Source organism: Apodemus sylvaticus, chromosome 1 (genome assembly GCF_947179515.1).
Source record: "Apodemus sylvaticus chromosome 1, mApoSyl1.1, whole genome shotgun sequence".
NCBI lineage: Eukaryota > Metazoa > Chordata > Mammalia > Rodentia > Muridae > Apodemus > Apodemus sylvaticus.
Window position 1 is genome coordinate 127,349,113 of NC_067472.1, and position 13,117 is coordinate 127,362,229.

The 13,117-nt window shown below is 43.1% G+C and overlaps 1 protein-coding gene across 1 annotated transcript in view; it reads left to right on the forward strand.

Moving 5' to 3' along the window:
• The first annotated feature begins 7,159 nt into the window (after positions 1–7,159).
• Positions 7,160–13,117, forward strand: part of Sec11a (SEC11 homolog A, signal peptidase complex subunit) — a 32,023-nt gene continuing 26,065 nt past the window's right edge. The window contains exon 1 of the mRNA XM_052159778.1: positions 7,160–7,484. Coding sequence (XP_052015738.1) covers positions 7,434–7,484 — 51 coding nt within the window. The 5' untranslated portion in view covers positions 7,160–7,433. The remainder of the gene's footprint in view (positions 7,485–13,117) is intronic.

Consider the following 13,117-nt stretch of genomic DNA (forward strand, 5'->3'; position numbering starts at 1 on the left):
TAAAGAAAACTAAATCTAAAGAAGGATGTAGATTATGGTCAAGTGGACACACACACACTAGTCATGCATTTTACTATATGTGAATTATAGACCTATAAAGTCCCAGGGTAAACATTTTATAAGAAATATTTGGTGCCCAGTGGTAGTGGTACATGCCTTTTATTTCAGCACTCTAGAAATATCCTGAGAGACATGCCCAGAGGTGATTCCAAATCCAGTCAAGTCCACAGTGAAGATACGGGACAGAAGAAAAGACATACCATGTTTTTTTGTTTTGTTTTGTTTTTGTTTTTGTTTTTGTTTTTGTTTTTGTTTTTTGAGACATGGTTCCTCTTTGTAGTCTTGGCTGGCTGTGCTGCAACTCACTTTGTAGACCAGGCTGGCCTTAAACTAAGAAATTTGCATGACACTGCTTCCCAAGTGCTGGGATCAAACACCCAGCTTGATAAACCATACATTTAACAAATAATAGATTGAGAACCAGTCTATTTCTTTTTGTCCCTAACTGCCACATCCTGATTTGCTCAGAATGATCCAAGTTTTTTGCATTCCAAGTTCCATATCTCAGGAGACTCATCGATTCTAATTAGATCAGAACAACTATGGAGACGAAACTCACAAAGAAGAAAACCTAACCATGTCCTGGGAGTGGCCACACATGCCTATAGCCCCAGCTACTGGAGAGGCTGAGGTAGGATTGCACAGGAGTTCAAGGTCAACCTGAACTACATATTGAGACTCTCCTCTGAATGGAATTAATGAAGACAAAAGACCCAAATCATGCAGTAACATGTAGGCAACCATGGAGTTGGCCTGCTCTAGCTGCCTTAAGAGACACGCATCACAGGGCTTCAGGTTAGAGTCCATGACTCCTGGGGCACTGTGTGCCTTTCAGTTCCTGAGAAAGAGAGGCACTCCCTCAGGCAGTGAGGCATTCGGACTGCTCTGTGTTTTCTCTGTGTTTTTTAGAAATCAATGAAGCATGTAGAAGTTTGACAGGACAATTGGTCTTAGACATTAATCTTGTATACTCTAGATAGCTTGCAAACATCAAAACTACTATTGTACTGATCCTGGCAACCGCTGTCTCATATTCTGTTTCTGTATATGTAAAGTCTTTATATAAAAAGAGTATAAAAAGTCTGATTGCTTTCCATAAACTTGCCACAACCTCAGTCTTGCAGTGACCCCTCCAACCTGTGGCTGCTCAAGAATCATTTCTCATCAGCCATATCAGGTAATCTTGACCCAATAAGTAAGCACTGGCACTTACAGTAACATCCTCATTTCTCCCATATCTCTCCACGAAAAGCAAGTTCAATGCAGATTCAAAAAAGGGAATGACTCCTAACAGATCCCAAATCCCTCCAAATTAAAAAGGTAACAGGAATCCTAATTGTGGTCTTCACATCTGTGATCCCAGGACTCATACTTGTGAGGCTGGGGGAAGGCACAGGCAGGAGGTTTGTAAGTTAAGGATGGCCTGGGCTACAAGAGATCACATGTTTCAAAAAAAAACTAAATAGAAAGAAGAGGAGAAGGAGGAGGAGGAGGAGGAGGAGGAGGAGGAGGAGGAGGGGGAAGAGAAGAAGGAGAAGGAAGAGGAGAAGGACGAGGAGAAAAAGAGGGAAAGAAAAGGAGGAGGGGAGGGGGAAGAGAAAGAAGAGGAAGAAGCAGAAGAGGAGGAGAGGCTTGGGGAATTGTTACAAACAAAAACCTTATCCCATAAAATAAAAAATACCAGAGTCAACTCAGATATCAGATAATCGATTAGTGAAACTGGAGCATCACTCTCAGTTGGTTAAATATCATCCATTTGGAGGTCACACAATTGGGTAATAGTCCATTAGCTTTCCAACAGCTTTCCTATGGACAGCACCTGATATACAGATTATTTAATTGCTTAGAGCCAGGAATCCTTGCACAGCCAAAGCTGGCCTCGACCTCCCTCTTCCTCCATGGGCCTCCTCCTGAGTGCTAGGACTGTAGCTAAACTCTGCCCACTGCACCATTGATTGATGTCAAGTGAAATTAGGAAGTGTGGCATGGCCAGGTGTCAGAGTATATGCCAGTCAGCCCAGCACAAGGAAAGCAGCAGCAGGGGGAATCATGGCTTTGAGATCAGCCTGGACTCCACGGAACGGTAAGCTTCAGGTGGGCCTGAGCTGTGAGACCCCCCAGCTAAGACAATGCAAACCAAAAGCTTTTTTCTATCTTCATATTGTTGCAAACTCTCCTACAGAGAGGTCCACATGGTAAGAAACTCTGCGATCACCAGAATTTGTTGAACAGTCAATCAGGAAGTGATTATTCAGTCCAACAACAGGGGAAGAACAGAAAACTACAGTCACCCGAGCAGAGCTCGGAGACATTCACGGCCGACTACACTGGCTCCAAGTTTCTGAGACCAAAGGGGGGGAAAGTTTTTTATTTTAAGCTGTTGGTTTTAAACACATTTATTATTTTGTTTATGTGCATGTGTGTGCCTATGTGAGTTAATGTTCACCACATTTGTGCAGGTGTACTCAGAGGCCAGAGGGCATCAGATCCCCTGGAATTGGAGTTGCAGGTAGTTGTGAGCCTCCTGTCGTGTGCAAAGTTGCAAACACGGGTCCTCTGCTGGGTCAGTCAGAACTGTATCTCCAGCCCGTTGAGTTGTTCAGTTTTTAGGACAATTTGTGCAGACACAGATACCTAATTTAGCAGGTAAATGTAAATGAAGAAAAGGGGCCCAGCATGCTGGTTAGTTTTCTGTCCAGGACAGTGGGGAACTTTCTACAGCAATTCAAGAAACTACTATGACTCGCTCTGTATCCTTGCCCTACAATACAGTTCCTCATGTTGTGGTGACTCCCAAGCATAAGAATATTTTCATTGCTACTTTATACCTGTAATTCTGCTACTGTTATGAATCATAATGCCAGGGATCACGACCCCCAGGTTGAGATGCTCTGCTCTATGACACGCCTCTGTGTAATGTCCAACAGTATCTTTTGGTAAAGGAATTTCGCCAGAAAGATTATTTTGTTTTCTTGTTAAGCATGTTTATCATTAACCTTGCTACCGGTCTTAAAAGCTTCCTGAGAAGAACACTGACCAGTTACTGTGCTGGCTCTGAAAAGTGAATTCTAAAGGATGGCCTTTTAGCTTTCAACACTTTTCTGACCCTTGGGAAGGAATCCTGGGAATGATATAGTATTTGTACACTTTCCTGCCTTAGAAAAGTCTGTTCTATCTGGGTGATGGTGGCACATGTCTTGATCCCAGCATTCACTTGGTAGGCAGAGGCAGAGGGGTCTCTGTGAGTTTGAGGCCAGCCTGGTCTACAGAGAGCAAGCTAATTTCAGGACAGCTAGAGCTACATACAGAAATTCTATCTTAAAAAACAACGACAACAAGTTTGTTCTGATGTTCTAATTACCAGCATGTTTTTTTACGTTAGTTTATTTTGTGTGCACATGTACCTGCATGTGCACTCCTGGAGATGCCATGGGGCACTGGTAGAGGTCAGAGAACAACTTGGGGATTGAGATCAGAGGTCAGTTTGTTAGGCTGCAAGTACTTTTACCTGATGAGCCATATCAAAGGCCCCTTTCTCCTTCTTCTCCTCCATCTCCTTCTTCTCTTTTTAAACACTCAAGTTTCATCAGCTTTATGGCTCTACTGGCCTCCTCTTCTCTTCTTCCTTTCTCACTGTAGGACACAGGCTCCGCTGGAATCCTGGGCTGCAGTGATCCTCTGGCTTTGGCTTCCTAAGCAGTGGGAAGGAGGTTTGTGCCCCACCACACCTAGCTTAGGCTGCTGTTTGACCGAATGTCATCAAGATCACCTCTTTAATAAAACTTGCTTCCTAGAGGTTTACCATATTAGCATGTTTTTATTCAGCTGCTCACCAGAAAATAACAGACCTGCGGATCATCGAGCAGTCATCTTTAAGCTAGATTCTTGGTTAATGATTTACTATAACTTTCTTACTGAGTTTAAAAGTTCAGTACTTGGACTGTAGAGATAGTTGATTAGGTTAAGGCACTTGCCACCAAGGTTGACAACCAGAGTTCAATTCCTGGGATTGTGCGTGGTGGAAATAGAGAATCAACTCCTTAAAGTTGTACTCAGTGTACTTACATATAACAACAAAGAAATCTTTAAAAAAAAAAATGGCTGGTGAGATAGCTCAGCGGTTAGGAGCACTGACTGCTCTTCTGAAGGTCCTGAGTTCAATTCCCAGCAACCACATGATGGCTCACAAGCAACTGTAATGGGATCCAATGCCCTCTTCTGGTGTGTCTAAAGGCAGCCACAGTGTACTTACATATAACAATAAAGAAATCTTTAAAAAGAAAAAAAAGTTGTCCTCAGACCTCCACATGAACACTGTGGCATGTATAAGCTCCTCCTCAATCAATCAATCAATCAATCAATCAATGTGATTTTTAAAGAGCCCAGTGTTTGTGGGCATGGTAGTGCAAACCTTTAATTCCAGTACGTGAAAGACAAAAGCAGGCAGATCTCTATCTTTAAGGCCAGCCTAGTCTACACATCTAGAGAGTTCCAAGCTAGCCAGAGAAAATCAGGAGGTCAGTCTCTAAACAAAAACAAACAAACAAAAAACCAAAACAATAAAAAATTAAAACAGCACTCACTATTCTGGCTTATGTTTTGTACAACTTGTCTGAGCTCCTGACCCATTTTTGTGAGTTGGTAGTAAGAGTAACAATAAATGTCAAATTTAGCATTTAACGCACACAAAGTAACAGATTGCATTAACTACATTCTTTAAAAATTACTGCATTTATTATGTGTGAGTGCATGGGTGGCATGGTGAGTGTGTGGAGGTCAAAGGGCAGTTTTGGGGAGTCAGTTCTCTTCTTCTGCCATGTGGATCCTGGGTATCGAATTCATGTTTTGAGCTTTGACAACAGCCCTACATCAACTGTATTCTCTTTATTGGGTATTTATTGAGATAAACTGTAGCACCAATATAATCTGAATAAAAGGAAATATATTTTGGCCAGTTGTGATCCCAGCATTCAGGAAGCTAAAGTTGGAGGCTTCCTGTGAGTTTGAGACCAGTCTGGCCTACAAAGTACATTCCAAATCAGCCAGGACTGGACAAAAGCAAACACAAAACAATCCAAAAAAAAAAAAAAAATCCAGGTGGGCTTCAAATTTCTAAATTCTGGGCATGTACCATGTGTTCTAGCAACAACCTAAAAGGTTTGCATGTATGTGCATGTGTATGTGTTCTCAAGTGTATGTGTGTACACGCTTATGTGTGCATGTGTATGCATGCCTTTGGAGGCCAAAGGACAACTTCTGTGTTGTGAATCAGGTACTGTTCCCTCACTAAAAAAAAAAAAAAATTAGAGATTTAATTTTGCTATTTTAAAATTATGTTTATGTGTGTGTGGGTATGGGTATGAGCATATGAGTATAGGTGCCCACAGAGTCCAGAAGAGGGTGCCAGATCCCTTGAAGCTGGAGTTACAGGTGAGCTACTCGATATGAACTTCAGGTTTCTTTTTTTCTTTCTTTCTTTTCTTTTCTTTTTTTTCAGAGCTGAGGACCCAACCCAGGGCCTTGTACTTGCTAGGAAAACGCTCTTCCACTGAGCTAAATTCCCAACCCCAGTTGGCCTTGAAATCATGATCCTCCTGCCTCTGCCTCCTTCAGCAAATCCTACTGGCACGGGCCACCCAGCCAAATGAGCTACTAGAAATGGGTGCTAGGAATTGTACTGGAGCCCTCTGGAAGAGCAGCCAGTGCTCTTAAGAACACTGAGCTATGTTTCCAGTCTCCCTTTCTTTTTTTAAGACTAAGGTCATTCTTACTGACCTGGAACTTGTTAAGCAGGCAGGCAAGGCCAGTGAGCTCCAGGGATCTGTTTCTACCTCCCAGTACTGGCATTACAAAGTCATGCTGCTATGTCCAGTTTTTTTTTTTTTTTTTTTTTTAAGGTAGCATCTTTCTATTATGAATCTCTGGTTGTCTCGGAATTCAGTATTTAGACCAGGCTGGCCTCGAACTTGCAGAGATCCACCTGCCTTCCCCTCATCACCCACTTGTTCAAGAGGCTTTTAAAGCTTCCAACTAAATAGCTTGTTAGCCTTTTTGGATCCACAAGATATTTAGTTGCTTTGGGGATCTTCAAGGTAGACAAGAAAGGGACAAAATCTCATACCCACTTAATTTGAACTTTAGGTTGAATTTAACACTGACAAGCTTATGTGAAGTTTTCTACTAGCCAGAATTTAGATTGAGAACCACAATCAACATTTATTAATGAGCAGGTCATTCTGATGCACATGTCTGGTACTGTTATGGAAGCTGGAGTATCTATGGGGCACCCCATGGGGTTTCTATGTGTTTTCTTTCATAAAGCTTTCTAACTTGGAGATTCCAAACAGTTCCTTTTTCATCTCAGTAAATATGAGGTTTCTACTAGTAGTTGAAGATATTCTTTCTCTCTTTCCCTCTCTTTAAATTCAAATTGTGCCTTATATATGCCGGCTGCGTGGCCACCACTAGGAATTTAACAGTGATCAAGACATCAAGGGTTTCTTTTCAATTCTCACACCTACTTTATTGTGATATAATTCACATACTATACAGTTCACCAAGGTGTGCAATTCAACGGTTTTAGTATATACACGGAGCTAGCTGTACATCTATCACACACCAAAAGAAATCCCATGGCAATGATGTCACTTCTAATCCCTGCCCCTGTGAAAATTTGCGGGTCAAATAAATGGCTCACATCCAAGTGTCAGGAGACAAAGAAAATTACTGTTGGTAAGGGTCAAAATTGAGGCGGGTCTTTCTGGCCACCTGCACCACCAGTGCCCATGATAATACTATGGCATCTTGTGATCAATTGGCAAGTGTGTGTGTATGTGTGTGTGTTTGTGTGTGCATACAATACTTTAAAAGACACACAGCTTCCGGTAGCAAACCACAACGTGCTCTACCTGAGAACAAACAGCAAGGCAACACGTCCCGGGCCACACCCATGCCCCAGCAGCACGCAGGAAGACACCGACTTCGCGCTGGCTCAGACTCGGCTCCCGATTGGCCAGGCCTGCCCGAGGGCCCGCCTTCCGCACGCTGTGGGCTTATCTAACCCAGAGTCAATGTCTTCGCGAGCATCCACGCGGGCTGAGCACAGAAAGCGGCCTTCAGCCGGTTCTCTTCCGGAGAAAGCTAGATCCTTCTTTGACGAGGCCAGGTCCTGGGCTGTTCTAGGAGGCTCACAAGTCATTCTTTGTCCATTCTCCGCAAAGAAGGGAGGAGCCTCGCCTGCTCCCGCCCCGGAAGCGGAAGTGCAGGCGTCAAGGGGTTCTGTCCACTGTGAGCCCGGCCCGTGTGGCAGCGGTTCCTCTCGGTGATTCTATCGCGCCCTCTTGGCTGCTAGTTGTCGCGCTCTTCGTCTCACCATGCTGTCGCTAGACTTTCTAGATGATGTGCGGCGGATGAACAAGAGGCAGGTGAGATTGGCCGCCCTCTCTGCCCGGGTTATTCCGGTCCCGTTGCTTTGCGGGGCCCCTGCGGACCTCTGGGCCGGATTGAGGGCCTGCGTGGGTCGGTTGCCTGTATGGATCATGTCTTAGCAGTCTAGCCAAGGCCTCTTCGCCCCCATTCATAGCACTAGATTCGGGGGACCGAGAGGGAAGGCGAACCTTTGCGATCCCTTCCTCCCAAGGAGGCAGGGGAGTAAGTGAAACTGTAGGGCGCTCTATAATGGGAGTTTGGGGCACTGTAAGGCGGCAGACTTAACCGTTTGTGGTGGGGCTCTGGGGATTGCCATGCAGGTCCCACAAGAGCCATTTCGTTGCTATCGTTGTGTAGCCACCTTTCAGCCCAGCTGGACCTCAGTGGGCTTCATCCATTTTAACTTGGGTAACTCTAGGCGCGGAGTTGAATCTATTATACCACTTGTGTGCCAGTTTCCTTAGCAGAAAAGTGACAGTCCTCTGAATCTTTGATGACGGATGACAGTAGGGCAGAAATCTTGACATTTAAGTCTCCAGATTTTATCCTTCAACCCTGCTCTCTTGTGCTAAAAGGTACTGAGAACACTGTCACCTTTTTGGCTCCTGAACCAAAAGTTCTGGTCGCAATTGACCTTTTCCCTTCTCCCTCTCCCTCTCTCCCTCTCTCCCTCTCCTTCTCCCTCTCTTCCTCTTTCCCTCTCCTTCTCCCTCTCTTCCTCTCTCCCTCTCCCCCTCTTTCCCTCTCCCTCTCTCTCTTCCTCTCACTCTCCCTCTCCTCCCTCTCTCTTTTGGGATTAAGAATTGTCTTATTTAAAGATTTGGGTTTTTTGGAATAGAACATTTGCTTTGCACTATTTACAATTATTATATAGAAAAGTAGGTCCATTTCTTCTTAGACATACATACAAAATTGTGAGACATTCCTGTCAGAACAGCTTTAAGAAGTAGCAGTCACTTAATCGTCTTTGGTATGGACTCCTATTTTGGACCAATCCCAATGCGCATTCATCACAGGCTATCAGAGCCGCACTCTTAGTTTTGAAAGACCTTATTTTTACTGCTTTATGTATTTTGAGACGGAGTCTTGCTTTGTAGTCCTCCTGCCTCAGCCTCATGAGAGGTAGAATTATACCTATATGTCATAACATGGTATCACTGGCTAGTGTGACTATCTGTCCACTGTAAAGCAAAGTCTCCATATGCAGCCCCTGTTGCCTGGAACTCACTGTGTGGCCCAGGCTGGCCTTGAACTGGATTCCTGTCTTTGCCTCTTGAGTGCTACACTTACCATGACAGGGTAAATAACCAAATTTTCTTTAAGTAAGTAAGTTCATTTGTTTGTTTTTCAAATGTGCTGGAAATCATGCCTAGCGTTAAGCAAGTGATCTGTCACTCAGCCTGTGTATTCCCATCTGGAAAAACATTTTTTCTTTTCTTTTTCTTTTTCTTTTTCTTTTCTTTTCTTTTCTCTTCTCTTCTTTTCTTTTCTTTTCTTTTCTTTTCTTTTCTTTTCCTTTCCTTTCCTTTCCTTTCCTTTCTTTCTTTTTCTTTTCTTTCTTTTCTTTCTTCCTTCCTTTCTTCCTCCTTCCTTCAATTTTTTCAATCTTTTCTTTTCTTTTCTTTTTTCTTTTTCTTTCTTTCTTTTTTTTTTGTTTTTGAGATAAAAAAGTGTGGCCTCACATGTAGACCAGGTTGGTTTAGAAATCAGAGACCCACCTACCTGCCTCTGCCTCCCAGATACTGAGATTGACAGCATACTGCCTGTCTGGGTGACATCACCCCCCTCTTATTCCATTCCCAGAAGAGATTTTCTGTATGTGTATTGTTGGTGATCATACCCAGGGCCTTTCATGGTTTTTTTTTTTGTTGTGAGACAGTGTTTCTCATCCTGTTCTTGGACTTATTCTATAGACCAGGCCAGCCTGGAACTCTGCCTGTCTCTGCCTCCGGAGTGCTAGAATTTAAAAACATATGCCACTGCCTCCCCAACCCCAACTTGGTCTTTCAGTTTCTAAGCATGTGCTCTACCAGTAAATTATACCTGTAACTCTTGTTTTTAAAGTTTTTTACTTTTTTTGTTTGTTTGTTGGTTGGTTTTTTGAGACAGGGTTTCTCTATATAACCCTGACTGTCCTGGAACTCACTCTGTAGACCAGGCTGGCCTCGAACTCAGAAATCTGCCTGCCTCTGCCTCCCAGAGTACTGGGATTACAGGCATGCGCCACCACCGCCCGGCTAAGTTTTTTACTTTTAAAAAAGTTCACCATGTATGTCTGCTGCTGGGTGAGGCCGGAAGAAAGCATTGGATCCTGTGGAACTGGATTTACAGTTGTGAGCTGCCATGTGGATACTGGAAACCAAACTTAGGTCTTTTGCAAGAATAGCAAGTGCTCTCAACTGCTAAGCTGTGTCCCCAGCCCTTTACTTATTTTGTGTTGTTATTGAGTGTGTGTGAGTGTGAGTATGCCAAGCTACAGACTGCGTGTGACAGAGGCCAGCTTTTGGGAGTTGGTTCTCTTCTGCTGCCTTCTTGAGGCAGGGTCTCTTGTTCCTGCCAATTCAAGTGCCCCTTAGCACTGGTCCATGAGCTTAGGAGCTGAGCGCTCTGCCCCTTTAAAGTATATTTATTTTGTGGGTACATACATGTGTATGGGTGAGAATGTGCCATGGCATCATGTGGAAGTTAGACATTGGCTTGTGAGAATCACTCCCTGCGGCCCAGGGACTGAACTAAGGTTGTCAGGCTTGGCAGCAAGTGCCTTTCCCAGTTGAGCTATATAGTTGTTTGCTCCTGGCTTTTTGAAAGACAAGCTTTGTCTTGAACCAAGCACGATAGTACACATCTATAATTCTAGCATTTGGAAGGGAGCTAACCTGGGCAACATAATTGAAGGATGGCATGCAATTAAAAGCAAAATCTTGTCCCCAAAAGAGAAAAAAGCAACCAACCAATCAAACAAACCACCAAACAAAAACCCTCCAACTGAAACCCAATGTGATACACACCTGCAATCTCAGCACTTTGAAAGTGGAGATTGGGGGCCTGGGGTGTGTGTGTGTGTGTCCAGAATTAAAGGGTTAAAGGATGACTTCTGGGATTTGGTTCTCTTTCCATCCTGTGGGTCCTGGTAATCAGCCCAACACATTAATTCTCTGAGCCATCTCTTCATAGACGCACACACTGTGAGATCACCTTTTAACTAGGGCTTTCTTTGCTTTTTCTTTTCCTTCTTTTTTTAAAAAGATTTATTTATTTTTATTTTATGTGCATTGGTGTTTTAACTCCATGTATGTCTGTGAGGGTGTCAGATTCCCTGTAACTGGAGTTGCAGACAGTTGTTGAACTGCCATGAGGGTGCTGGGAATTGGACCTGGGTCCTCTGGAAGAACAGCCAGTGTTCCTAATCACTGAGCCGTTCTCCAGCCCCAACTAGGGCTTTCTTAATCCACCAATCCCAGATTTATAGCGTTTATCTATTTCTAAAAAGATAAATAGCTGGGCGGTGGTGGCACACGCCTGTAATCCCAGCACTTTGGGAGGCAGAGGCAGGCAGATTTCTGAGTTCGAGGCCAGCCTGGTCTGCAGAGTGAGTTCCAGGATAGCCAGGGCTATACAGAGAAACCCTGTCTCGAAAAAACCAAATCCCAAAAAAAACAAAAAATAAAAAAATAAAAGATAAATAAATCCTTCTAAAAAGGTTAATATGTCATTAACATGTCATGGAAGAGGGATTAAGAAAAGACAGCTGCACACAACTATAATTTCTACTTTGTAGACAAAATAGAAAAAGTATAGATGATAGTGAACTAAAAAATAGAATGTGTTGAATTTAGGACATTAATATTTTTGTTATTAATATAATATAGTTATACTAATTTCTTTTTTGATTACATTAGAAATTGATTCATGGACTTCAAGCATGCTAATCACACCCATCACCTGATTTATATACCTTTCATTTTCACCACCACCGCCACCCCCAACCAATTTTCTTTCTCTTTGTGTATGTGAAGGGTTAACGTGGGGTGTCATCTTCTGTCCCTCTCCATCTTTCTTCATTAAGATATTAACTTTATTCTCCAAAGTTTTGAAACGAAGAGTAATTATCTGGGCTGTTACCACTTTAGTTACATATTTCTGTCTTAAGAAACAATGGGGACTGGAGAGATGGCTCAGCAGTTAAGAGCACTGACTGCTGTTCCAAAGGTCCTGAGTTCAAATCCCAGCAACCACATGGTGGCTTACAACCCTCCGTAATGAGATCTGATGTCTTCTTTTGGTGTGTCTGAAGACAGCTACAGTGTACTTATAATCAATCAATCAATCAATCAATCAAACAAACAAACTTTGGGCTGAAGAGAGCAGGACCAGAGATAGCGAGGTGGGAGGGAGAAGAAAAACAAAAGGAAACAATGGTAAATTTTGGGTGGATTTATTATGCATCTATATGGAATCACTTGGATAGAAAGACTTAAAGTTATAGACCATTTTAAAAATTTTAATTTATTTTATGTTTTTAGTATGCTTTTATCTAAATATAGAGTTAATTTCCCTTTCCATTTCCTTTTTCCAGCCCCTCCCAGGTACCTTTCCTCAAACCCTTCATGTCTTTTCTACTTTTAAATTAATAGCTTCATTTTCTTTGAATATTATTGTTACAAGCATACTGTGTGTGTGCATGTGTATGCATGCATATGCACAAATAAGTATAAATATAACCCATTGAGTCTTTTCTTTGGTGGTGTGTGTGCTTTAAAGGCTGGCTACTCTGCATTGGACATTGATAAGGGGTCATCCCTGGGAGAGGGCAGTTCTTTGTCCAGAAGTCATTAGTTGCCTGTAGTTCTTTATCCAAGGATGGGACTCCTCAGAACTTCCCCCTCTGCCTTAACAGGCCCATTGTTCTCGTCCTGTTCCTGGAGCTCTCTGTAGGAGAGACTATGACCGGAACTCTAGCTCTTAGAGTCTCTTCACCCTTTTCTGTCATGTCCTCAGAGCTATGCTGCAGATGCATCGCTGGTGCTGGGCTCCCCACTGTCTGTGGGTCTTTGCATTGTGTCTAGCTGTGGTTTTCTGTGATGGTCTGCATTTGCTGTAAAGAGAAGCTTCCTTGACTAGACATGGTGGCTACACTTGTAGCCTGTGCACAAAACCACCTTGCTTTTTGAGGCAGATCTCACTGAATCTGAAGATCTGCCTTTCATCTAGAAAGGCTGGTCAGTGAGGCCAGGACCCATTTGTCTCTGCTTTCTCAGTACCAGGCTTAGTTACAGGCAAACACTGCCATGTCTGCATTTATGTGAGTGTTGGGGAGCTAAACGTAGGACTTAGGGCCTCGCTTTACCCACTGAGACACTTTCCTAGTCCCTGTGGGTTTTGTTGTTATTCTTGTTGGGTTTTGCTTTATTTTTTATTTTGTTTTTATTTGTTTTGAGACATAGGCTCACTCTGTAGCCTAGGATAGTCTGCAACTCTCTAGGTAGCCCAGGCTGGCCTCAGGTTCATGTTGGTTCTCCTTTCAAAACTCTCAAAGGGCTGGGATCACAAGAGTAAGTATTACATTTGGTTTACGTTTTATTTTTATTACTATTCTTTTAATAGCTTGGTGTCCTTATGTTGTACAGGC